The 27075-nt window shown below is 37.7% G+C and overlaps 1 protein-coding gene across 1 annotated transcript in view; it reads left to right on the forward strand.

Moving 5' to 3' along the window:
- Window positions 1–27075, forward strand: part of MCC (MCC regulator of WNT signaling pathway) — a 445857-nt gene that overhangs the window by 60748 nt on the left and 358034 nt on the right. Inside the window, exon 2 of the mRNA XM_074382537.1 lies at window positions 26479–26723. Within this exon, the coding sequence (XP_074238638.1) occupies window positions 26479–26723 (245 nt within the window). The remainder of the gene's footprint in view (window positions 1–26478; window positions 26724–27075) is intronic.

Below are 27075 nucleotides of genomic sequence, written 5' to 3' on the forward strand. Positions count from 1 at the left end.
TTACTGATTTATAATGTAAAGTCAGTGAGTATTTTAGAAGTTTGAATATATTATATTTAACATTAGTCCTTAGACTCCTTTGATTCCAAATAGCAAAAAGAGCTAACTGCCTGATATAGCCCCAGAAAGGCAGTTACGAGGGGAAAAAAAAGTCAATGTAGGAGAAAAAACTCTGTTTTAGTTGTGCTGCTGTCCTCCTGGGGTACTATCATTGGTATGAAAAAACTGGGTTAATAGGCTTAATGACAGGCCTGATTTAAGAGACCCTTGGAAAAATAGACGAGTATTTCCCTTAAGTTTATAAAACAGAGTAATTTTTCCTCCTATTTATAAGCACACTGGTGTGCAGTGGAAGGTACACCTCTGGACCTGCCGTCATGTGGATTCTTAGTTTTGGTTCCAAACTTCAGTTTTGGGAATCTGTAGTATAATATCTTTGAGAGAAGAATAATTACTACCGGGTTTGTATATTAAAATTTATTTCATAGAGATATCCCTGCTTGAAGTGTTATCCCTTGAAGTAAACTAAAAAACTTTATAAAGCTGCTCAAGGGACAAAGCAAAAATGTTTGTCCTGAGTTGTTTGGTATAATCTTCATATAACAGAAATTTTTACAAGTGACAAGTGGTGCTGTCAGATTTCTTTTTTCCTTTTAACTGTTTAATAACAGTTGTTATTAAACAAGTGTTATTGAAGTTGTTGTTGCACTTACTTTTTTTCTTCTATGGATAACATAAAATTATTCTTCTAAGTTACTCTGCCCAATCTTAAATATGGATAAACTTTGGCACAATGAATGAATTCGTTTCTTATTTCAGTTGAGATATAATCATATAACATATTTCACCATTTTAAAGTATACAATTCAATGGTTTTTAATATATTTATCCTGTTATGTGGCCACCACCATTATCAAATTTCAGACTATTCCCATCACAACTGGGTACGGTGGCTTACACCTGTAATCCCAGCACTTTGAGATCTTGAGGTGGGAGGATTGCTTGAGTCCAGGAGTTTGAGACCAGCCTGGGCATGTATTGAGACCAGTCTCTACAGAAAAAAAAAAAAAAAGGTGAAAATTAGTTAAGTGTTGTGGCATGCACCTATAGTCTCAGCTACTCAGAAGACCAAAGTGAGAGGATCCCTTGAGCCTAGGAGTTGAAGGCTGAAGTGAGCTATGATAGTGCCACTGCACTCCAGCCTGGATGGCAGAGCAAGATCCTATCTCACAAAACAACAAAACAGAATATTTCCATCACCCTCAAAAGAAATCTCATGCATATTAGCAGATATGTGTTCTTGGATACATGTATACTTAGGAGTGTCATTGCTGGGTCACATGGTAATTCTGTTTAACATTCATAGGAACTACCAAACTGTTTTCCAATTAATTCATTTCTGTTAGTCACATACCCTTAATTGTTCAATTCTCCTGTAAGTATGCATTATCCTCTGGTTGTGCCTTTTGTGATGTTCTGGGAGAGACACGAAGAGGAGCTCTGCGATGTGGTGCTGCTTAATGCAGCTTGGAAACTCATTAGGTGTTTTTTGTTTGGTTTTGTCTATACCTTGTCAGGAAATAATTAAGATGCTTTTTACCCATAATTGTGGTGATACGTTTTCTGTCTGTTCTGCTTTCACCTTGCTAAATGACTACTTTCTTGTACTCATCTTCTTGATAATGATGATGATGATAATTATGATTTTGCCACTTGTTAGGTGCTTTCTACGTTCCAGGCACTGCACTAAAAACTTTACATACATTATTTCTTTATTATTCACAATACACCTGAGATGAATATTTTTAATCCTTTTTTCACCTGCCCAAACCAAGGCCTAAATAGATGAAGAAATTTCACATGGCTGGAGCATGGCAAAACAGCAGAAAGGTGCTGCTAAGCTGGGGTCTCCCACTGCTTGGAAAGACGAACATACGTCTGTTTAAACAGGGCTCGCTAGATTCAAGTTTGTGCTGCTGTATTTGAAAACTGAGATCATACCTGACACCTCCATCAAATAGAAGGGCAAAAAGAAGAAGGCCTTACACAAAGCCAACATGTAGCTTTAGATGCTATACCTCCAAAAAATATATGAGGGAGGAAACAACTGCAAACAGCATGCAGTCACCTTCTACATTCTGTAGTATTTAAGTCTCATATCCTTTATAAGTGACACTAGGAAAATTGTTTCTTATTTTCACTTTCGTATGACTTTTTTTTTTTGAGACAGGGTTTCACTCTGTCACCCAGGCTGGAGTGCAATGGTGCCATCTCAGATCAATGTAGCCTTGACCTCCTGGACTCAAGTGATCCTCCCACCTCAGCCTCCTGAGTAGCTGGGTCTGCAGGAGGGGGCCACCATGCCTGGCTTATTTTTGTATTTTTCATAGAGACAGGGTTTCACCATGTTGCCCAGGCTGCTCTCAAACTCCTGACCTCAAGCAATCTACCCGCCTTGGCCTCCAGAGTGCTGGGATTACAGGTGTGAGCCACTGGGGCCTCACCTTGTAAAACATTTTAATGTTGTCCCTTACACATGTGCATAATAAATATAGAAAAATGCACATTAATGTCATTGGCTTTTAGAACTCCAAGATGAAAAATTATTTCCAAGCTTTGTCATGGTTGTCACTTTTCAATGTGGAAACTGTTTGGTGCCTCAGTGGACCTCCCTTGCTGCACTTGGTGCACAGGGAAATCACTGACCTCTTAGGCAACAATGGTTAAAGCCATAACAGCTTTCCCCAAATGAAAGCATGACCACTGGTAGCTTAGTATCAAGCAGCTCTGCTTTATGAAATATGGGAGTTTTCCTAAAATGCCTGTAGATTTTAAAACAATTGCAGACATTTTGGAAAGGTATATGTTAGGCAGACACATAAAAAGGCAATTCACACAGTAAAAAACAGCAATGACCAATGTGCAAATCCAATAGGTAAATGAAAAAATTATTGACCAATTTGTCAATAATTTGCCAATTATTGACAGAAATAATTGTCATTATTTTTGACTATTTAATTGTCAAAAAATGTAAAATAAAATGGGATGTCAATTTTATCTGTTTATCATTGAAGAAGTAATATATGTACATAGTAAAAAATTCCAGAATTAAAAATTATTTAAAATGAAAAGTATATTTCTCTCCTCTTACACTATTTTGTTTTCTAGCCACTTCATCTAACTTTCCAAGGGCATCTACCATTACCTGTTTCTTATGGACTCCGTTAATGGTCATCCATGAACATGAGTCTGTGTATACATATACATGCATTCATGTAGAGATATATGTGTATGTAGAATATACTGTACACACTCCGTACCTTGCATTTTTTACATAACAATTATTATTAGAAATGTTTCCATGTCAATACATAGATAGCTGCCCTGTTCTTTAGCTACCTGCCCACCCCTTTTTTGTAAGAGAAGGGGTCTCCTGTTGTCCAGGCTGGAATGCAGGGGCTATTCACAGGTATCATCTTAGTGTACTACAACCTCAAATTCCTGGACTCACGCAATCTTCCTGTTTCAGCCTCCTAAGTAGATGAGACTACAGGTGTGTGCCAGCACACTCAGCTCCTTAATGTTGTTTAAATGAACATTTTTAAGCATACTGAAAAGTTGGGACCTTATTCTTTTTAATAGTTGCATATAATTCATTATGCAGATGTATAATGTCAAATATTTAAATCTTTGCCTTCCAAAGCCCTGGAATCACAGGCGTGACCCACCATGCCCAGCCAAGGATAATTTTTTTGACCCATGAACTCTAACTCTAGTAATTTAACTTAAAGAATTGATCAGACAAGTGTTCAAGAATGTTTATCACAACATTTTTAGGAGAAATAAATGATGGAAATTACCAATTAAATAGATTTAAAAATCATATTATGTAGGCACTACCCCTGAAAGAACTCCTAAAGCAACCAATATTCATGATAAAAGCTTGTGGGTATTCATTGTATCTGTTGTATAGATACCGCATAATATGATGTCAAATGGATATCAAAATCTGTAAGGGATATCCACAAGGAATCCATTGTATATTTACAGCATATTCATATGCAGAACCATATTTCTTAACATGGAAAGGTTTTTATGATTTTTTGTTACATGGAGTACACTAGTTATAAAACAGTATGTTCAGCAAGGTTCCGTTGGGGGAAGTTATGCAGAGACAAATACATAGATATGTCTTTTGAGAAGTAAATACATTACATAGACAGATCCACACACATAAATGTAGAACTGTATTTCTATATCTATCAATATATAGATATTTCCCTGGAACAGCATCTTTAAGAATATATAAGTTTTTAATTGGAAATATGATTAGAGATAATTTTTCTTTGCTTTTCTTATTTCCTATATTTAAATAAAATTTTATAGTGAGTATATGTTTAATTTTTTTACCACAAAATGTGAGACTGTAGTCTTAAGTGTCCAGGAAGGGACAGAGACTAAATATCCTTGTCCTCACTATCTGATACGTAAATTACATTGGTATTGGAGTAGGGTGGGAATGAGAGAGTCGTACATGATTCTTATTTTTCTTTAAAATTACCACATCTCAATTGGTAAGAATTATCCTAATGGTTTAGATGTAACATTCAAATATTTAAGACGGCATACTGGCTTATGTGTGTAATCTCACCACTTTGGGATGCCAAGGTGGGAGATTTGCCTGAGTTCAGAAGTTCAAGAGCAGCCTAGGCAACATAGTGAGATCCCATCTTTACAAAAAACTTAAAAATTAGCCAGATGTGATGATGCACACCTGTGGTCCCAGCTAATTGGGAGGCTAAGGCAGGAGGATTGCTTGATCCCAGGAGATCAAGGCTGCAGTGAGCTGTGATCACACCACCACACTCCAGCCTGGACAACAGAGCAAGACTTAATTCTATTAATTTAACAGTGTTATTAATAGAATCTGTAGATGTTGCGTTTTTTGTTGTTTCTGAGAATGGGGCTTTCGTGATAAGACTTCAATTTATCTTAAGAAGGTCTGGAAATGAAAATCAGAGCACAGTTCCTGAAATGTCTTTTCTAGTCAGCCACATTCCAGACATGTGAGAAAGATAAATATAGAGTAATGCAGTGGGAATCTCAATTTCTGTGTTGCTCTGGAGTCCCTGGTTCTTCTATTCCAACCTGAAGCCACCAAAGGACCCTAAGACCGATAAATGGGCATTTATTACTCTTTAGCAGGCACAAAAATTGATCCACATCCTAAACTTCTTAAAATCTCTAAACTGTAAGTTTCAAATTTTTAAGCTGTGAAAATTTCGTTTAAATAAAGCCTTAGTCTGTAGCCTTCTATATAAAACAAACAAACATGATAAGGACAAGCTAGGTGATCTGCCCTGAAGCCTGCTACATGTTCATCTATTTTCTGCTCCCTTGCTCTACTCAGTCCTAAGGAGGGGTTTGAAAGCACTATCCCTAAGAGAACCCCCAAAACAACCAATATTCACAATAAAACCACCTCGATGATTTGTCTACATTTGTGGTTATCAACCTTTAGCGCTTATCGGAACCCTGGAGAACTTGGGAAACACCCCAAGAGTTTCTTATTGAGTAGGTCTGGGTTTGGACCTGAGAGCTCATATTTCTAACCAGTTCCCAGGTCATGCTGATGCTGCTGGTCTCAGGACTACGTTTTGAGAACCTCAGCCCTCGATATAGTCTGTGGAGCATTTGTTTCACACTCAATGGGCCAGTGAGGAGAATTCATTGTAAGGTACAAATTGGGCTAAGAAGAATTTAGCAAGTTTTCTTTAAAGTTCGTAGTGTTTAATATAAGACAGTACATGTTGTATCTCCAAGAATAGGATTTAGTATTTGATCCCAGAACATCGTTCCCATCCCTTTTTTCTTTTGAAAATAGAACAAACAAGGAAAGTAGTATCATGTGTATGCCAGAGATAGAATTCAGAAAAACTGAGACACAGGGCAAAACTATGTATGTTCAGTTTGCTTTTGTTGCTCGATACGTTTGTCTTCCTCTATCTTAGACCTAAGGTGACATTTGTACTTTGAGAAACCAACTAATTCCTCGTGATTAAAGTGTTTGGAATAAGATGAGGAGCCATATCTGTCCAGGTAATGTGAAAGATATTTACCTTTCAGATGACTTGAGGTTGTTTGCTGGGGCTGTATTAGGAGATTGTGTTAATATATCTCCCTTTGCTTTTCCTCTGTTCTCTTCTAACTAGGCCTCTTGATGCAGTGGAAAGAAGTTAGGAGGCCTAAATTCTAGTCCTAGCTTTGGTGTTAACTAGCCATTAACTTAGTATCTGGGCTAAGTTTTCATTTCAAGATTCCTAATCTTAAAAATGAGGGAAGTTACATAAGTGGGATGAACAATTAGAACATAGGAGCACAGGGAGGGGACAAAACACACAGGGGCTTGTGGGTGGGGGGCAATGAGGAGAGGGAGAATTTCAGGACAAATACCTAATGCACGTGGGGCTTAAAATTCAGGTGACAGGTTGATAGGTGCAGCAAGCCCCCATGGCACACATACACCTATGTAAGAAACCTGCACAGTCTCACATGTATCCCATAACTTAAAGTGAAATAATGTTTTTTAAATGAAGGAGTTTAACCAGATGAATTCAGAGATAACTTGCAAGTCTAAAATTTTTTAACCTGCAGGTGATGCTTGGTGGAGTAAGTACAGGAGCAGTCTTGTGGAGCCTGCTGAACACTGTTGTAGAGATTGAAAGGTTCAGTAACAATAAAAGTCATACATCTAGAAAATAGCAAAGGTAGTATTTCAACCTATCTGAGCATAAAGAATGCGTTCCCCTTTGCCTAATGCCATAATACACCTACCACCCAGTTTCTCCTTAAACTGTTTTCATTTTTCAACATTTCCTGTGGGTCCTTTGAGATCAAGTAGATTTTGGACTAAATCTCAGCTCAGCAACTTTATAGCTGTCAAGTTACTCAACCTGAAGGATCCTTAGTTTCCTTATCTACAAAAAAGGAATAATGATAACCTCTTTGCATGTTTATTAAGAGGATTATGTCAAATGCTGAGCACAAAGTATGTGCTCAATAAATAATTATTTTAACTTACTCTAGAGATAAGCACTGTAGATACAATTTTTTCTGCTTTCTTATCTTAAGCAGTTTATTATAAGCACTTCTTATGTTGCCCAGGATTTCCATATTTATATTTAGGGGCTGCATCTGTTCTCACTAAGTATATAAATAGTTATTTACTTATCTATTCTGCTACAATTGATATTGAGCCAGATGGGCCAGGCTCAAGGGATGTAGAAACTTTAAGGCAGGCCTAAGGATGGCACTTGCTCCCATCTTTTGAAATCTCTTCTTAGAGATCCATGCAGTCCTCACTGAGGTTCACCACATATGGGATTTCACTTGAACCTGCTGGTAGGATATCAGTGACTCTAAATTTTCTTTGTAAGATGCATGCAACTTTAAAGCCTCACTCCTAAACATAATCTTTTACTTTTTAATTTGTTCTTCATTTGCTTTTCTATGAGTGAAAAGTATTTTTCAAATATTATTCTGAATGAATAGCCAGTTATATTTAGATCGACTTGAAAAAAAAAGATGGCTTAATTATACTTTCATTAGTGAGTAAAGATGTAGTTTATTGCTGGTTCAGAGGAAAAGGCAGAGGACCAGGACAGTTTCAGCTGGAGGAGAATCTGCATTACATTTATATGGGCAGGAGTTAATTATATGCCCACAGAAGTGTGGCTGATTTGGGTCATTTTAGGTAACTCTCCAATGAGGCTAGAATTATTATTCGATGGCATAAATGAATTTGTGACTGCCTTAATTTTTTATTAAAATCATATATCTCATGCAAGACAATCTTAAGCTAGCAACATCTTTCCTTCAGCTGGAAGGAAATAAAATGGTATAAAACTGGATTCTAAATGTAAATTACAGAGAAGATTTATTTGTAATTAACTTAGAAAGTACTGTTTGTGTTTAACTTCATCGTAATTCTCAGGATGAACAAATTGCACATTCAATAGTGCAGGCAAGAAGTAAGGCTTTTAACAAGTATAAATGTTCTTTCTTGGTTGTTATTTCTAAGATGAACCTGCGAACTTTAATTTATATATTGGTTGGAAGTAATTAGCTCTTGAATTGTCTAGCTTTTGAGATGCAATTATTTAGAAGAGGGATGGAGTAGAGAGAGCATTTTGATCAGGAGAAAAATGATGCTTTGCATTGAAAATCTTAGAGTGGTACTCAAAAGCAAAACATAAGAGGACATATGCTAAATATTTGAAATAATATTAATAAGTATTTTATATACTTATTAATATTAATAAGTATATAATATATACATTGTTTAATATATACAACTTTTCTTTTTTTTTGAGATAGGGTCTTGCTTGTCACCCAAGCTGGAGTGCAGTGGTACAATTATGGCTTGCTGCAGTTTTGAATTCCTGGGCTCAAAGGATCTTCCTTTGAGCCTTCCAAATAGCTAGTACTACAGGCACATGCCACCACACCTGGCTAATTTTTAAAAAGAAAATTTGCAGAGATGGGGGGTTGTCTCGCTATGTTGCCCAGGCTGGTCTCAAATTCCTGGCATCAAGAAATCCTCCTGCCTTTGCCTCCCAAAGTGCTGGGATTACAAGCATAAGCCACCACACCTGGTCCATATCATATTTTATCTGACTGTTTTTTTCTATCAAATCACCTTACCTGGCAGATTTTAATACTTTTTTTTATCTTTACAAAGTTTGGAGAGTGAAAAGAATTCAAATTCTTTCCAATTACCAGATAATTAAATCCTGCTTAAATATCTTGTATACTGATGCTCTTATTACATAAGTCACCTGCAGAAAATTAACTGTACATTTTGGGCAATTGAAGTGAACTACTGTCAAGGCCAAGTGTAAATTGCAATCTACTAAAATATCTTGACAGGATAATAACCAGAATAACCTGTAAGCTGATCCACTGTAAGGAGGCATTCGGTTTTCTTGGCAGGGCACTGGATGCCAAAGCTAAGTTCCTTGGCTTTTTTTTCTCTAACATTGCTATTTAGATATCAGGATTCTGACTGCCATTATAGAGCTGGTATGTAGCTTTTTAAAAGATGCCTTAAACATAGATATGAATAAAAATTCAAATGTGTTCAAAAAGGTTAATGGCAGAGTAAGTTTCTGACCCATCTCTGTCCTCCAGACATGGTCCTCTTTTTAGAGTCAGTCCCTGTTAACAGTCTCTTAGGTCTCCTTCCAGAGGTAGTCTGTGCACATCAAGTCCTGCAGATACATTATATGTATTATTGTATGACATGCACTGAGCTGCACCTGCCTTTTTAAAACTTGATTGATTTTGGATATTGTGCCACCATTATACAGAGTTGCTTTGTTATTTTGAAAGACTGTTTAGTATTTACTGCATTGTATAGATGGATCATAATTTATTTGCCAGACCTCCACCAGTGGATATTTAGATGATTTCTAATCTTTTGCTAACATAAATAGTGCTGTATTAAATAACTCTGTTCAGTTGTCAACATATCTCTAGGATACATTTCTAGAAGTAGAATCACTGAACCAAAAGAAAAGCAAGTACAATTTTCATTTTGACAAAGACTGCCAAACTACAATGAATGTTGCAGCAGGCTATGAGAGTGACATTTGCTTTTATACCCTAGGCCTGCCCTTTGTCGCTGGTGGGTGTTTTTTCTGAACTTAGCCACAGTGTTACATTGGTGACTTTCTGTTTGTGACCAGGACTCATTTTTCAACAATCCTGGCCACTGCATTGTTTTACAACCACTTGAGACCATTGCTTTCAGGAAAACAGATTTATTCTGTGTGTTTTCTCATAGATGGGGGAAATAAGGGAAGTGTTGATGTTTCAGAACTGTGAATTTTGGCAGTGCAAAGAAACATTAGAGATTTCCTTGACTTGAAAATTATAGGAGGGGATCTTCTTGCCCTCAAATAAAGAAACAAACTGAGCCGGGCATGGTGGCTTATGCCTATAATCCCAGCACTTTGGGTGTTCAAGGCAAGCAGATCACCTAAGATCAGGAGTTTGAGACCAGCCTAGCCAATGTGGTGAAACCCTGTCTCTACTAAAAATACAAAAATTAGCTGGATGTAGTGGTGCATGCTTACAGTCCCAGCTACTCAGGAGGCCGAGGCAGGAGGTTCCGCTTGAACCCTGGAGGAGGAGGTTGCAGTGAGCCGAGATCACGCCATTACACTCCAGCCTGAGTGACAAGAGCAAAACTCCATCTCAAAAAAAGAAAAAACTGAAGTTTTGACATTTTTAAAACTAGAGGGTTCGTGGTGTCATGTAGCTATCACTTTACCACTTAGCCACTCTACTAACCAGACCTCACATTCTTACTCGGGTCTGGCTCCCTGATGGCAATGCCACTGGGAGCTTACAGCCTGCTCCCTCTGCTTCTCCTTTCCTCCTCCATTTCCCACCTTCCTCTTCTCTCCTTCTTGTCCAAACAGCTTGTTATTACTCTGGCTGGAACTTTACCGCCTCTCTCTCAGCCACTATTGCAAAAGTGTAGGTCCAGGCCAAATCAGAAGCAGCTCCCTCCTTGTGATGAATACTTTATAATCTGTGATATAAGTTGCACTACAAACTTCTAAAACATAAAGAGTCCCTTCTGTTCAATTATGTAGAGCACCTAGTTCACAGTTCTCACTTAAATATGTGATCGTGGTTAGTTGAAGGATTTTCTTATTCTTGGATTTAGCTTTAACTTAACTATATTTTAAACATAAAACTTAGATGGCATTACTGTGAGTCATTTCCCCTATACAGTGTTTATGAATACTGAAATAGACTTAAATGTTCTTACAGTATGCACTTACTTTCCTTGGAATGATATGTCAAGGTAAACAATGATGCCAAGCCACCATGGCTAATACTCGCATTGTTGCTGTTCTGTGCCATTCCTTCCCACATTAGTCTCTAATCTATAAAGTAAGGGATAGTTTTAGCCATATTCGTGACATCTAGAGTAGTGCTGCTCAGAGGGGGCCACAGACTGGACTTTTTTTTGCCAATCTGCAGCAAGGTAAGTACAGGATGCTGCCAAATTGCAATAAAAGTTTTTGAACACTGAAAGTATCGAAGTGTTCAAATCTTTTATAGCAGTTTGGCAGCATTGAATCTAATAGTAAAAATTAACCTGTCTCTACATTACATTTAAAAAAAAATGATCTGGGTGTGCAGGCTGAGGCAGAAGGATCACTTGAGCCCTAGAGTTTGAGGCTGCAGTGAACTATGATCGCACCACTGCCCTCCAGCCTGGGTGGTACCTTCATGTAATACTTGAGGATGTTAGACACAATGACATTTCCTGCCTGAGGCTGTTGCATATACTGGGATTAAGTCTCCTCCTTCTCATTTCTGTAATTATACTACAAGCCCTTATTTGCTTCTTGTGCTATAATATTTTTATTAGAATCTGAGAGAGTGAGTAGAATAAGAAAGAAAATTATACATGAAAAAATTGCATTTTTTTAAACCTTCAAAAAAAAGTGTAAAATACCATTTCCCTCATATTGTTTTTGCTTTAATGCCATTTTCTAAAACTAAAGATGTTTGGAAGATGTTTAGGAGAATTTTAATGCAATCACTTTGCAGTTAAAAAATAAGTCCTCCATGTGCTGAGTGTTTTAAAAAATTTTTTGGTAGGCAGGTGCAGTGGCTCACACCTGTATTCCCACATCTTTGGAAGGCCAAGAGGATAACTTAAGGCCAGGAGTTCAAGGCCAGTCTGGCCAACATAGCAAGACCCCATCTTCACCCAGAATTTTTAAAACTAGCTGAGTGTGTTGGTATGCCCCTGTGGTCCTACCTACCTGGGAGACTGAGGCAAGAGGATCACACTTGAGTCCAGGAGTTTGAGGTTACAGTAAACTGTGATCACACTACTGCATTCCAGCCTGGGTGAAAGAGGGAGATCCTGTCCCCAAAAATAGTAACAGTAATTTAAAAAATAAGTAAAATTTAAAAAATATAAAAATAAAGTTTTTAACTGCTAGGGTAGAATATATAAATAAGAAAATCTGGGGAAATTTGCACATGTCACAGTGTCAGCCTCAGAGAAAGGTTTGGGTTTCTGTCCAGACCAACGTAAGACCCAAGGAGCCAAAATAAACACTGAGTAAGTCTATTATCAGTATGAATGCAGCAGCCCCTAACTGTGTGAGCGGAGTCGGGAGGTTAGGAGGTCAGACATACAGGTTCAAATGATGTGGGAAGCAAGAAATACTGAGAAGGCTGCTAGATGAGAAAGACAACGAGGCCAACAGACAGAGGATTGAAAAGGCTGGTAGCAAGCTCTGTGGATGGGCCACTTCAATTTAAAGAGACAGGGTCAAGTATACCTTTGGAGCCTAGAATAAAACTTTGCTCAGACTTGGTTATTCTATTGAGTAGCACTTAATGAAAAATTTTGCTTTATCTTCTACCATTCCTCATTTTCTACAATGGAAAAAATAAACATAATTGCAAGTTTATCATTCACAGCACACTGCAAATCTTTTAAATATTAAATACATGTTATAATATACATCTTTACCCTGGTGAAAAAAAATGGAGTGCAGATGTCTTTTTATAATAATGGTGTTACGTGTGTAATTTTCCCATGAAAGTGTAACCTAAAATGATCTGAAGGGATAACTATTCTGGAAGTGTTATTAAAATACACTTAGAAATAAATTTTTTGAAAGCGATTCACTTTCCAAATTCTTTTATTGCCCCCAAACCATGTGGATCCAGGGCCCATTGCTTAGCTTTAGTGGGATTTTTGGAAGGACATTGATATATTAAGAGCCACTTACTCATTTGTCATACTGACTATTATTGCTAGACTATTCAATTAGTAAGGATTTACTGAGTGCTCACTGTAAGATTCTACATCTGTCACTGAGATTAACAAAAAGGTGCTCTTTGTTCATTCATTCATCCACCAAGCTGTTTTAAGTACCTGCTGTGTACAAAGCATGGTGCCAGGAACTTGGGACAGATTCCCTTTTACAAGGCACTGATAGACCCTACAAGATGAAGGTAAGATCTGCTATTGTGAGAATTAAATTAGAAAATATATCTAAAATACTTTTTAAAGCCTCTGAATGAGTGTTTTTCCCCAAGAATGCCAGACATTGCTTTTGAGAAGTTTTTACAAATCATTATGAAGATAGGCTGAGTCTTGCTTAATTCCAGATGTTAATTTACTGATTTAAAGAAATAATTCAAGGGAGAAATGCATTAAAGTATTTTCTTCCACTGCAGTGTCAGTAAAAAATATCAAATTAAGAGAGGACCAAAACCATAAAGGGTGAGAGTATTAGGAAACAGTCACATGTAAAAGAACTGTAGAATAAAAAGTTGTTAAAAAAACATGTAAACATAATACTTCCCTTGTTTGCAGATGCTGTCTTCTTGAATGTTGCCTCTTAGTCATTCTTGACATGTCATCTGGAAAGGGGAAAATAACATGTCAGTGACTGATCTTAGCTATTCATTATTTCTGTGACCTCTTAGGAAGTACAGGCTAAACATCAGAAGGAATTAGTACTGCAGGAACTCAAATCTAAGAAGGCAAAGCTGGTGCTTTCTCTAGGAAAAGTAGTTACCCTTCTGCTTGCCCCAGAAGTCCAATAAATCTTTCAACCAAACTGTTTTTATAAGGGAGGGATGATTTGGACATGAATTTGAATCTGATTTCCTTAATCAAAAAGTGGGTATTTTTTATATGTCCCATAAGTAGAAGTGAATCAAAAATTAGAAAATCAGCTGCAAAATACTAACAAATACATAACATAACCACTTTTTTGTGTTCTGAGAAAAAAAATGCTTCTAGTTTTATATTACTTATTTATCTAGAATAATAACTGACATTTTTAACCATCTCCTTGCTTAACTGATACTATTGCCTGAAGCTATTTGAAGATATTGTAGTCTATTTTATTTTTTCCAGTGTTAGAACGTTCTGTCATGAACAAAACATATTCTATATCTGTACTGTTCAGTGTGGCTCCTGAACATCTGAAATGTGGCTGTTGATCTCAGACAACTGAGGAACTGAATTTTTAATTATATTTAATTTTAATTAATTTAAATGTAAACTTAAATAGCCACCTGTGACTAGTAGCTACTGTATTGAACAGTACAGTCCAAGACTACAAATAATAATTCACAGGGTTAAAATAGATTTCAAAATAAATTGAAATAGGTTTCAAAATAGACAATATTGAGGAAGTTGATAATTGGAAATTCTACTTTTGCAAAAAGCTTATATGAGTATATGGCATGATGCTGAGTTTTGGGATACAACTGAACCCATGACCCAGATAGTGAACATAGTACCCAATACTTTTTCAACTTTTTATTCCCTTCCCCCCTCTCCCATGTGGTAGCTCCCAAGTGTCTATTGTTGCCATCGTTATGTCCATGTGTACACAATACATAGCTCCCACTTATAAGTGAGAATGTGTGGTATATAGTTTTCTGCTCTTACGTTAATTCACTTATGTTAATGGCCTCCAGCTACATTTATGTTGCTGCAAAGGACATGATTTCATTCTTTTTATGGCTGCATGGTATTCCATGGTGTATATGTACATTTTCTTTATTCAGTTCATCACTGATAAGTACCTAGCAGGATGCCATGTCTTTGCTATTGTGAATATTGTTGTGATTAACATACAAGTGCATATGTCTTTTTGGTAGAATGATTTATATTCCTTCGGGTATATACCCAGTAATCGGATTGCTGAGTCGAATAATAGTTCCATGTTTAGTTCTTTGAGAAATCGCCAAACTGCTTTCCACAGTGGCTGAACTAATTACATTCCTACCAACAGTGTATAAGCATTCCCCTTTCTCCACAGCCTCACTGACAAAAGTTTATTTTTTGACTTTTTAGTAATAACCATTTTGACTAGTGTAAGCTGGTATCTCACTGTGGTTTTGATTTGCATGTTTCTAATGATTAGTGATATTGAGTATTTTTTCATGTTTTTTGGCCACTTGCATGTCTTCTTTCAAGAAGTATCTGTTCATGTCCTTTCCCACTATTTAATGGGGTTATTTGTTTTTTGTTTGCTGATTTAAGTTCCTTATAGATTCTGGATGTGAGACCTTGTTGGATGCATAGTATGTAAATATTTTCTCCCATTCTGTAGGCTGTCTGTTTACTCAGTTGATAGTTTCTTTTGCTGTGCAGCAGCTCTTTTGTTTAATTAGGCTCCACTTGTCAATTTTTATTTTTCTTGCAATTGTTTTTGAGGCCTTAGTCATATATTCTTTTCCAAGGCCAATGTTCAGAAGGGTATTTCTTAGGTTTTCTACTAGTATTTTTATAGTTTTGGGTCTTATATTTAAGTCTTTAATCCATCTTGAGTTAACGTTTGTATATAGTGATAAGTAAGGGTCCAGTTTCATTCTTCTGCTTATAGCTAGCCAGTTATCTCTGCACTACTTATTGAACAGGGAGTCCTTCCTCATTGAAAAGGCTTACATTTCAATATTCTGTTAGGTTTGACATTTCAAAAATAATCTTTATAATATGAATTAGGTGACTTTATATGTTTATTCTTTCTTTCAAACTTGATTTTTGTTTTGTTTTTCCTATTTTTCTGTATTTGTTTCAAGTTGGTAACCACAACCAAAAGCATTTTTTTTTTTTTAGATATAAGAATTGGACAAACAGTTTCATCATTTCTAGCAGAATGTTTTATTAGAAACACAGAGTGACAGAGACAGAGAGAGAATAAACTCATCGGCTCAACTTGATGCCAGTGTAGGATGATCATTACTTTGGCACACCTGATGAGTGCTTTAAGACAGTGGGAGGAGCCAAGATGATTTCAGTTAAATCCTTCAGATGCATGTCATGGGGCATTGTGTTTGTTTGTTTAGGTAATGTCGGAATTGATTTTCCTGTTCCTTCATGGCTCTTCATGTTATTACCACATGTATTTCCAAACTGCAGCTGACCTTTTTTTAAAGTAAAAACTGAGTTTTAAAAAGAGGCTGAGGTGCATTTATCCATAGCAGTGTCTCTTTGCTTTCCCTATTTAACATTAAAACACTATTTTAAGTTGTAGAATATAATTTTTATGCCCCTAGAGAAAGTTATCTGTTGATTCACTGAAGCCTATATGTACCAGGTTGCCTTCTTCTTCTGTAAAATTTCAATCAAGTAGAATATTTGGAATCATGGGCTTCTGGCTGATCAAAAGCAAATGAAGAAATTATTCATTTATGATTTATTTATCAACTACCTATTATATGCCAGGTATCGTTCTTGGTATTTGGAATACAACAGTGAAGAAAATAGACAAAATTCTTCATCTTTGTATAGCTTGCATTCCAGAGGAATCCTTTTGTTTTTCTACTTTTACAGAGGATTTTTTTCAAAATATCTATTTTGTTTTATCTTGCAAGTACATAAATTACCACAATATGGTTTGTCACCCAGGCTTGGAGTGCAGAGACACGATCTCGGAGCAATTTCCTCTGCCTTGGCCTCCCGAGTAGCTGGGGTTGCAGATGTGCACCACCACATCTGGCTATTTTTTTTTCTTTCTTTCTTTTTTTTTCTTTCTTTCTTTCTTTCTTTTGTATTATTAGTAGAGACAGGATTTCACTATGCTGGCCAGGCTGGTCTCAAACTTCTGGCCTCAAATGATCTGTCTGCCTTAGCCTCCCAAAGTGCTGCAATTATAGGCAATAGCTACTGTGCCTGGCTTGGTTTTTTTTTTGTTTGTTGGTTTTTGAGACAGCGTCTCATTCTTTCACCCAGGTTGGAGTGCAGTGCCACAGTGATGGCTCACTGCAGCCTCAACCTCCCTGGCTCAAGTGATCCTCACCTCACCCTCCAAAGTAGCTAGGACTACAGGTGTGTGCCACCACACCCAGCTAATTTTTGTATTTTTTTGTGGAGATGGAGTCCTGCCGTGTTGCCCAGGCTGGTCTCAAACTCCTGAGCTCAAGCGATCCTTCTGCCTCAGCCTCCCAAAGTGTTGGGATAACAGCTGTGAGCTACCACACCCAGCCTTGTTTGTTTTTGATCACTAAGACTCCTGAGTGTCCTCAGAGCCCTCATTCCTTAGGACTGTTGGTATAGAACAGAAGTTCGCTGAACAACTTACAAATACTGATGCTGCCTTCCCTTCTCCCATTTCCCAGTCCCCTACCCCCACCATTCTGACTTAGTTGCATGGGCTAAGGGGCATAAGCATCAAAATGTTTTAATTAATCACCTCAGTCAATTACGATGAGTTGAGCATCATAATTAATATCTATTAATATAGAAAGTTTAGATTACTGACTTGAAGGGTATGGAGTCCAGCATATGTAAACCACAAAGTATCTGAGACAGGTCTCAATTTAGAAGTTTATTTTTCCAAGGTTAAGAGTGCATGCCTAGGAGACAGCTCTGTGCCTTTCTCCAAAGATGATTTTTGAAGGCTTCAGTATTTAAAGGGGAACAGCAGGCTGGGGGGGAAAGAGGGAGGGTGTGATCACTTTACTGAATCCATATATTGCAAGAAAAAAGAAGCAAGTAGGAGCACAGTCAATTATGTATTCATGTGGTGCTCAGTAAATCACCACTTTACATAAGATAAGGTGAACATAGAGTAGCTACCTGTGGAGAGATTTAACTTTTATCTGTAGCCATCTGCTTAGAACAAAAGGAAAAGCTTTTGACTTCTTGCATGACTCAGCTTTCAGCTTAATTTTTGTTTCTTTTGGCACAGTAAAATTAGGGTCCCAAGTTTTTATTTTCCTTCCACACATATATACTAAAAGATATTTAAAAACCTAATAGTATCAACTTGTTTTAATTTGTGATTACATAATGAAGTGTGCAAAAAGTACAGAAGAAATGGCATTCAAGTTTTTCACGATTTAGGTTCTCTTTCCACCTCTTTTACATCAAGTCTAACATTATATTTACCCACTCATTCATTCATTTGTTATGCATTTATTTAGCACTTACTGTATACCAGGTGTTACAGACTCAAAGATAACGAACAAAGAATGAATTTTGTCCTCTAGGAATTTACAGCCTAGTACAGATTTGTGGACTTTTTCTGTAAAGGGTCATGGAGTATATATTTTTGGTTTTGTGGGCCATATGGTCTCTGTCACAATAATTCAACTCTGCTATTATAGCAAAAAAATAGTCATAGACATTACATAGATAAATGGGCACGTTGTGTTAGAATAAATTAGTTTTACAGAAACAGGAAATGATCTGGATTTGGCTGCAGGCCTTACTTGCCAAACTCTGGTTGACTAGAAGTGAGAGAAAAATAAATCAGTAATTACTATAGAGTAGGGCAGGGGTCCCCAAACTACGGCCTTTGGGCCACATGTGGCCCCCTAAGGCCATTTATCTGGCCTCCGCCACACTTCAGGAAGGGGCACCTCTTTCACTGGTGGTCAGTGAGAGGAGCACTGTATGTGGCATTGCCGCAAAGCGCAGCATGGCTAACGTACAGTACTACTTCCGGTGATGCGGGAGGCACGCTTCATGGCTCCAGAAGCGCGTCATATGATGCACATCCGGTCTGCGGCTGCAGCGCCCCACATCACCAGAAGCAGTGTGAAATAACAGCATAAGTAGGAAGAAAGGCAAAGCACTATAACCATTACTACACAGTACAATGGCCCCCATACTGCCCCAAATGTACAACAACATAATGGCCCCTATAACCTCCCTTTGCCCAAAAGTCTCCCCCACATTACTACACACCGTGTTTCCCCTCTTATAAGACCCTGTCTTATATTAATTTTACCCCCAAAAGACGAGGGCTGTCTTATTTTTAGGAGGTGTCTTATAATAGGGGAAACATGCAGCAGTGGGCTTCCCACAGAAGAGGCCCACCGCTGCTGCAGGTGTCCAGGACGCTGTATACCCAGTGTCACAGGCTGATCACTGCCATCCCTGTGTACAGCACTGGAGGCAGTGCTGGGCCTGTGACACTGTATACCGCTGTCTGGGATAGTGGAGGCAGCAGCGCTGGCTGTGAAGGGTGTCACACCTTGCATAGTCCGGCCCTCTGATGGTCTGAGGGACAGTGAACTGGCCCCCTGTATAAAAAGTTTGGGGACCCCTGGAGTAGGGTAAGTGATCGAAGCTTGTGCAAGTACTTTGATAAGATAATAAAGGGCCATCAAATTAGACTGGGGGTTATGTGAGAGATAGAAGATTTCTGAAGGAGACACTGTTCAAGTGACTTATGAAACATGGGCTAGAGTTTGGAGAAAGGGAAAGAAATGGATGTTCTGAGCAGAGGGACAAATGTGCAAAGCATGAGCATGCCAAATAATAGTGCCTTTTACAGAAGCTAAAAGACATTTGGAGGCTGGGATGAAGGCTGCCTACTTCAGCAAGAAGAGGTAGGCTCAGCCATATTCTGATGGGCCTTGGCTATGAAATGAGAAACTTGGATTTGAAGCTAAAACTCTTGTGGGGAGAAAATAAAGGGTTTTAAGCAGGAAAGTGTAACAGATAGAATTTGTTGGCTGCTCGTTGGAAAGTGTGAGACCCGTTAGGAGACCAGTGCAATAAACCAGGTGAAAGTGATGAGAGGGGTAGGGATGATCAGGATGGAATGGACGTGAGAACTATTTAGACAATAAAAGCTCTCGTTCTTGGTGACTGAGTATGGGGATAACCAAGAAGGAAACATCCTAGATAACTTCTAGATTTCCAGTATGGGTAACTAGATGGTATAATTTATGTAGCTAGAAGGAGAAAATTTGGGAAAGGGTACAAGATGGTGAATTAAGCACAGGACTTTGAGTTCAAGATAAATATATGACACTAAATTGTAGCTACCATGTAGAAGGTGGATTGCTACTTAACTGAAGGTAGAGATTTGGTAGTCAGCCATGCGTAGTGGTAGATTAAAGCCACAGATTTAGATTAGATTTTCTGTAGAGTCTATAAAGTGAAAAAACAAAGGACCAAAGATATGACTCTAAGATAGCATGTATTTAAGGACAAGAATTCTGATATGGAGCTTCATAGAGAGATGGGAGAAACCAGAAGATGGGGTTTAACAGAATGAAGGAAGAGTTTCAAGAAGGCAGCAGTCAGCGTTAAGCACTGAAGAGAAAGAAAGAAATGTGTCTCTGGAATTACGTGGTATGAAATGCCTTTGCAGAAAAGAAAATGAGGACATAGGGACTACTCTCTATGTAGGGAATTAGACTACTCTCTCTAGAAACATAGCTGAAGTGTGAGCAGCTCAGATACTGCTGGTGGGACTATAAATTTGATGTTTCTCAAAGGATATTCAGAAAACTATATTGAGAGATTGGACCTTTTAACAATGAGTAATTCCACTTCTAGAAAATCATACCAGGAAAATAATCAGATGCTCTCTAGTCTGTAAGGATGAACAAAAGTTCCAAAATGACATTTTGGATCATCTGATTTGATTAACTCCAAGGGTCATGTCCTATAAATGCCTATTAATATGATTGACATTCATTTTAAACATTTTCCCCTCCAACTATAGCCTCAGACCAGACTTGCTTCAAATTGCTTTATATATATGTTAGATTTTGAAGTTAAGATACATTTTAAATACTGAAAATTACAAGTATGTAATGAACACATATGTACCATACCCAGATTGCAGAGAAGTTAACATTCTGTTTGTCCACAGCTTTTAAAAACGTTACAAATGCATGTTAAGCCCCTATGTGCCTTTCCCTAATCCTGTTCTCCTCCCTCTCTCACCTCTTTACAGTTGAGATTTATGCTTCTTGGACTTGTTTTTATTACTTGCCTATGTGTAAATCTATATACAGTTTGTAGCATTGTTTTGTATATTTTTAAACTTTAGATTAATACTGTCATACTGTTTCTGTCATTCTTCAACTTGATGTTTTTACTCACTACTGTTTTTGAGATTTTTTATGATGATACATTGAAGATGCATTTCTTTCAAATCTCCATTCTATTGTATTTCATTATGTGATGCTACTTCAATTTGCATATAGACATATTCTCTGTTGATAGGCATCTGGACTAGTTATTTAACATCTCTGTTCCTCAATTTCCTCACTTGTAAAATGGAGACAATAATAGTACCAACCTCATGGGGTGGTGGTATTAAACTAATTAATATATATAAAGCACTAGTTCAAGCCCTGGCATACAATAAACATCCAGTGTGTATTAGCTATTATTATTATTATCAATATGATTATTGGAATTATTGTTAACCTCTTCCCAATTATTTGCTGTTACAGATATTGTGCATGTCTCCTCCATTTATGCATAAATTTCTTGAGCACATGTAACTAAAAGTTGAATTTCTGGTTGAAGGGTATGCTTGAATTTATCTTTTTTAGATGCTGCCAAAGTCCTCTCTAAAGAGGTGATACTAGCTTTTCTCCCACCAATACCACATGAAAGTTTCTGTTTTCTTGTCAGTACTTGGTATTGTAAGACTAACGTTTTTGGCAATCCATTGGATACTGAAATGGTATCCAGTTATTAAAATTTACATTTTCCTTATACTTAGTGAGGTTAGGACTCTTTTTATATCTTCGTTGGCCATTCAGGTTTTCTTTTCTGTTGACTGTTTACATCATTTGCCCATTTTTCTTACTTTTTCTTTATTTTTAAAGACCGTGTCTCACTTTGTTGCCCAGGCTGGAGTGCAGTTGCTATTCACAGGCAATCATAGCTCACTGTGGCCTTGAACTTCTGGCCTCAAGCTATCCTCCCAATTAGCTGGGATTATAGGCACCTGCCACCGTGCCTAGCATTGCCCATTTTCTATTGGGTTGTTATCTTTTCCTTATTGCATTGTGGAATTCTTTATCTATCTAAATACTATCTTTTATCCATCATATCTCGGATTATATTAATAATCTATTTGGTTTTTTAAATTTGAAAACATTACTTTAATAAAACCTATCCATGCATATGGGAAACAACAAAATAAAATGGTACAGAAGAGTTTGTGACAAAACACAAGCCTTCTGCCCTACCTCCCTCTTCACATCCATGTCAGCTCCCCAGAGGCAAAGTCTTGGTACCATTTGTGTTTCTAATTTTCCTGATCATTTCTTCCATAACACTGAAAAATATGCTAATACTTCTGTATCCTAATTACCAGCTTTTTTTTTTTTCCCCAGAGACAAGGTCTCCCTGTGTCACCCAGTCTGGAATGCAGTAGTACAATCAGAGCTCTTGCAGCCTCCAAGCTTCTGGACTCAAGTGACCCTCCTGCCTTAGCCTTCCAAGTAGCTGGGACTACAGGTGTACACCACCATGCCTGGCTAATTTTTAAAAATTTTTTTGTAAAGATGATGTCTTACTTTGTTGCCCAGGCTGGTTTCAAACCCCTGGCTTCAAGTGATCCTTCTGCATTGGCCTTCAAAATTGCTGGGATTACAGGCATAAGCCACCATGCTCAGCCCTGATCACCAACTTTGGACAGTATCTCTTCATAACATGATAGGAAAAGGAAGTACAGCCACTGTTTTTAGCCCCACTTCTTATTCTCACAATTCAACACACTGGCTGGCTGTAAACCCAGAGCCTTCAGCGTTTCGATACCGCCCAGCAGCTCCCCTGCTGCATATTCTAGGCAAGGATTTCTAGCACCTGTATCATCCATCAACATGCTCCCATCTCTTTCGTGTCTCTCTGAAATTTGTTGAAATTTCCTATATTTAATAACATCTTCTCCTTTTATCTTAAATATGGTTTTGTTTGCTTATTTGCTTATTGCTTTGTACTTCACTCTATTTACTAGGTAGCAATGATGAAAGAAGGACAAATGCATTTACTCCATTCAACTGCTATACATAGAAATTACCAACTATAGCCCAGAAACCTGTTACTTTTTATAACCTGATTATAATTTTTCACACTTTGAATATTTAGAGACTTCTAAATTACATTTTTGTGTGGCTCAAATTGAACACTTAGGGGCAAAATTAGTTTTTAGATATTTTTTGTAGTCTTTCACAAGCAACTATTGCTGGACTACCTACTAGGTCCAGGGGTCTCTGTTAGTTGAGAATTTTGAACAAAAGCATGGAACCTATTACTTAAAGTAAATTCCCTCTGTATAGCCCTCATTCAAACTGGGTTTGGGATTTATTATCATTGTGTGGAAGAATAGTGTTTTTCTCTGCCCCGAGCCTGAGAGACCAAAGCCCATCCTTCCCGTTACACATCCCCAAGATTAGGCTAGAAATTTACTTGAATGACGAAGAGTTTTATTGAATTTTCACTTCATACTCAATTTCCTTTTAAGTTAAAGGAAGAATAGCCAAGAGAAAAAGAAGACTTTTATATATAGAAAATAACAGCTGTGCATTGTGAAACCTGTGCAGTTTTGAGTGAGAAGCATCAATCTTCTGAAATAACTGAAGTCATATTTTGGTTCTGCTATCTGGTGATTGGTGTTCTCTAAGAGCTAAAGCCTGACTTGGCCAGTTCCTCTGATACAAACTGAGGTCTGTTTCTTTCTCATGTTATGATGATATCATCTGAATATAAGATATATATGCATGAATATGAGTATGAAACACCTTTTAAGGCACTTGTAACAATAATGACTTAGAGGAAAAAATGTTCAGTACAATTTTATGTAATTCACCAGATACTCACTGTGGTTATTGCTGGGTAAAGAGATTGCATGTAATCTGTATTTTCTTTCTGCTTGTCTATGTTTTCTACAATGAATGTGTGTTTTCTGAACTAATACAAAAGTTTTATTTTTTTTAAGGCAGAACACTTACATGATGCTGTTATTGCTACTGAGATAGTTCTCTGCTGTACTATCTTAGTTTTGGACAGTCTCAATTTAGTATCTCGTCATCTGAGAAACTTTCCTTGCCTAGCGCAGATAAATGTCCTGCTGTCTGTCACTAAGCCTACAGGGTTATTAGTATTTTATGGAGGCCATTGGTCATTCATACTTACTAAGCATCCCATGTGCTGCATTCTGTGGGAAAGTACAAAGACAGGTATATGTGGAAAAATATCCAAAATGGGGACCCCCTTTAAAAGAAAGGTCATTGTCAACTTCCGAGAGTTTATGTATCAATCCATCAAAACAAATGTGATGGGGTCTGCTGTGCACGGGGTGGTGTGCTGGGTGCTGCACACATCTCAGAGGGGATTGATGTAGCACCAACACGGCTTCCAGGAGCTCATGGTCATATTGGGAAGATAAAGGTTGAATATGTGAAAATAATGTTTAAAAAGAGAGCGAGAGGAAGAAATAAAAGTTAAGGATAGTCCAAAATCTGTCACAAAACTAGAAATTATCACCTAATGACTGATGCAGGTTCTAAATGTTATCAGAAGGGAGAGACCACCATGAGCCTGAGCAGGCTGCCAGGACTGCATGGAAGTGGAAGGCATTGAGCTGAAATTGGAAGCTAGAAGGCATCTGAGCTTAAGAATGAACTTTAATTTGCATAAACAATAAGAACTTAATCTTGATCACACATTTGGGGGTCAGCTGGAATGACTTTTCTTAAGCTATGAGTCTTCAGGTAGAAGGGAGTGGCTTATTTGGGGACCCAGGCTAGATATAGGGGTAATGGCTACTATGGTATGTTTTCTCATAATGATGACTGAAGCAAAAGTGGACAAGCTCAACAGTATAGGCGCTTGTTCAGTGATATCCCAGGGGCCAAAGCAAGTTAGATATGAAGCCTGAAGTTAAGGGATAGGAAAAGACACACCTACCATGAATGTCCTTGGCCCTGAGAACAAGGCAAGGGTATACATGTGAAACACCACTATGGGATAATGCAAGATTAGGACTAATAATAATTTAACCTACCATACCCACTTCCATGTATGTATTTATTCTGATACTCATCCATCTACTTTACAAATATAGGGGTGTGTGTGTATATACACAGATGCACAGGCATATATATAGATATAAAATATACATATGGACACAAAGACACATGTACACAGAGGATAAAACATGTAGCTATGTGTAAAAATTCTTTAGAAAACATGAAAATGGGATAACATATGGAAGCAGGGTGATAAGCTAAAAAGGCTAGTGGCATAGGCCTGGCATAAATTAAAAGGTCTTGGAATCTGTTACATTTATTGAAAAACACCATAAAGAGCAAGTATAAAAGCATTTCAGGGGCAAGACTAACCAAAATTTGATGATAACTTGGACCTTGGAAACTTGGAGAAAGGGACAAGGGCAGAGGTGGGGGAGGGGAGTGCAGGTCACAGAATTGCGGGTAAGGTGGAGTGAATGAGAAGATTAAAAAATGCCCACAATGCTGTGAGCCTAGGGAACTTGAGAGAGGTCATTTGTAACACTGACCAGGAGAGAATTTGTGAAGGGTAACTTGAAGAGTGGTCTTAGCATGGTTAGGTTTCAGGTATCAGCAAACATCAAATTGGTTATGTTCTCCAGATAACTCAACTTTGGTGGTATGTTGAGACAGGAACGCTAATTAGCTTTGTTTGTGACCATAAACAAATTTCTCATGTCTCTTCCATCACTTAAATTCTATAGTCTTTTGACCTTTGTTGCGACCTGCTGTTGGAGCAATATGAACAAAACATTTACTGAAGAAGCTTAGATAGAGAGAAAAGAACAAGACTGTATGTCAGGGATCAAAACGACGTCCTCCATATACATGTTCTTGGTTGGCATAGGGTTATTGTTTTTGTTATTCCTTTTGAAATTCTTTTTTATTCTTCTTTTTTAAAATTTGAGACCCTATAAGCTGGATATACTTCTCTAGTGCAACCACAGACCCCACTAAACCCTCTTATCTTAGATCTACCCACTTCACACATTAAATCTAGTCCTGGAAGACACTGAGATTTTGATCACTTCTCTTAGTATTAGGGCTTATTGATTGCTGGTGGGAAGATGGAAAATATTCAAGGAAAAGCAGAAAAAAACAAAGGCAGCTGAGCACTGAACCACAAACCTCAAGATTAAATGACATTTTACACAATTACTAAAGTTAGCTGACTGGTCCAGAAAGCTGAAAATCAAGCTTGTTAAAATCTCTGTTAATTCTAACTTGACTAGATTTTGGACTCTGCCAAGAGTAGAAATAATGTCTATTCTATGTTCTGAAACTTTATCTTACAGTGAGAGTACAGTGCTACACTCTTCAGGTTTAAAGAAAGAGCTTTATAATCTTCAATTTCAAAACAAAGAAAGGGTGAGAAGGGTGTGGAGACAAGAAGAAAAAGAGAACAAAGGATTAAAAGTTACCTCACGATTCCAGATAATAGAGTTTTTGTTTAGAATAACCAGATGAAACATGTTTTTTCGTACACTTACCACCTTTCTAGAAGCAGTGAGAAAGTTGAAAATAGGTCTAGTATGTGTGAGTATATTTAAGACATATCTTTTTCTTTTATTAACTAGTTTCTCTAGCTTAATTGTCTCTCATAACACGTTTTCTTCTGTTCAACCCCTTCTGCAGAAATGACTTGCTAATGGTGTGTCGCCAATTGAATATGGAAGAGTCTGTGGTTGAGATCATGAACCAATTGGGAGCAGATGAAAATGGGAAGATTTCCTTTCAGGATTTCACAAGATGCCGCATGCAGCTCGTTCGAGAAATTAGAAAGGAGGAAGTAGACCTTTCTACAAAATCAGACAACTCATGTACAAAGAAGCTCAGGGACAGAATTGCTTCCTGGCCCACAAGCAGTGACAACAGTTTGGGTAGGTATAACCAGGTGGCAGTTTTATGGCACTCCACTGGACTTGCCTATGATCTCTCTAAATGAGAGTAGCCTCCCCAGCCTGGGGGCCAGCTCATACTGAGGCTGCCTTCCTAGCCACACTTTCTCTAGGGGAGTGCTCACTGTTTCCCCAAGTTCTGTCTGATGACTTCACATTTCCCAGCTTGCTGCTTTCTTTATTTTGCTTCTTCCATGTTCCAGGTATAATAACACATTCAAATAGCTATTACGGAGGAAGGGTAAATGCATAGGAAAGGTAGCAAATGCATCAGCAGCTCTCAGAAACTCTTTGGGGAAGAAGTTTCAAAGTTACATGAAGAGGCTTTTAAAAT

This window comes from Saimiri boliviensis, chromosome 1, assembly GCF_048565385.1.
Source record: "Saimiri boliviensis isolate mSaiBol1 chromosome 1, mSaiBol1.pri, whole genome shotgun sequence".
In the NCBI taxonomy this organism is placed as follows: Eukaryota; Metazoa; Chordata; class Mammalia; order Primates; family Cebidae; genus Saimiri; species Saimiri boliviensis.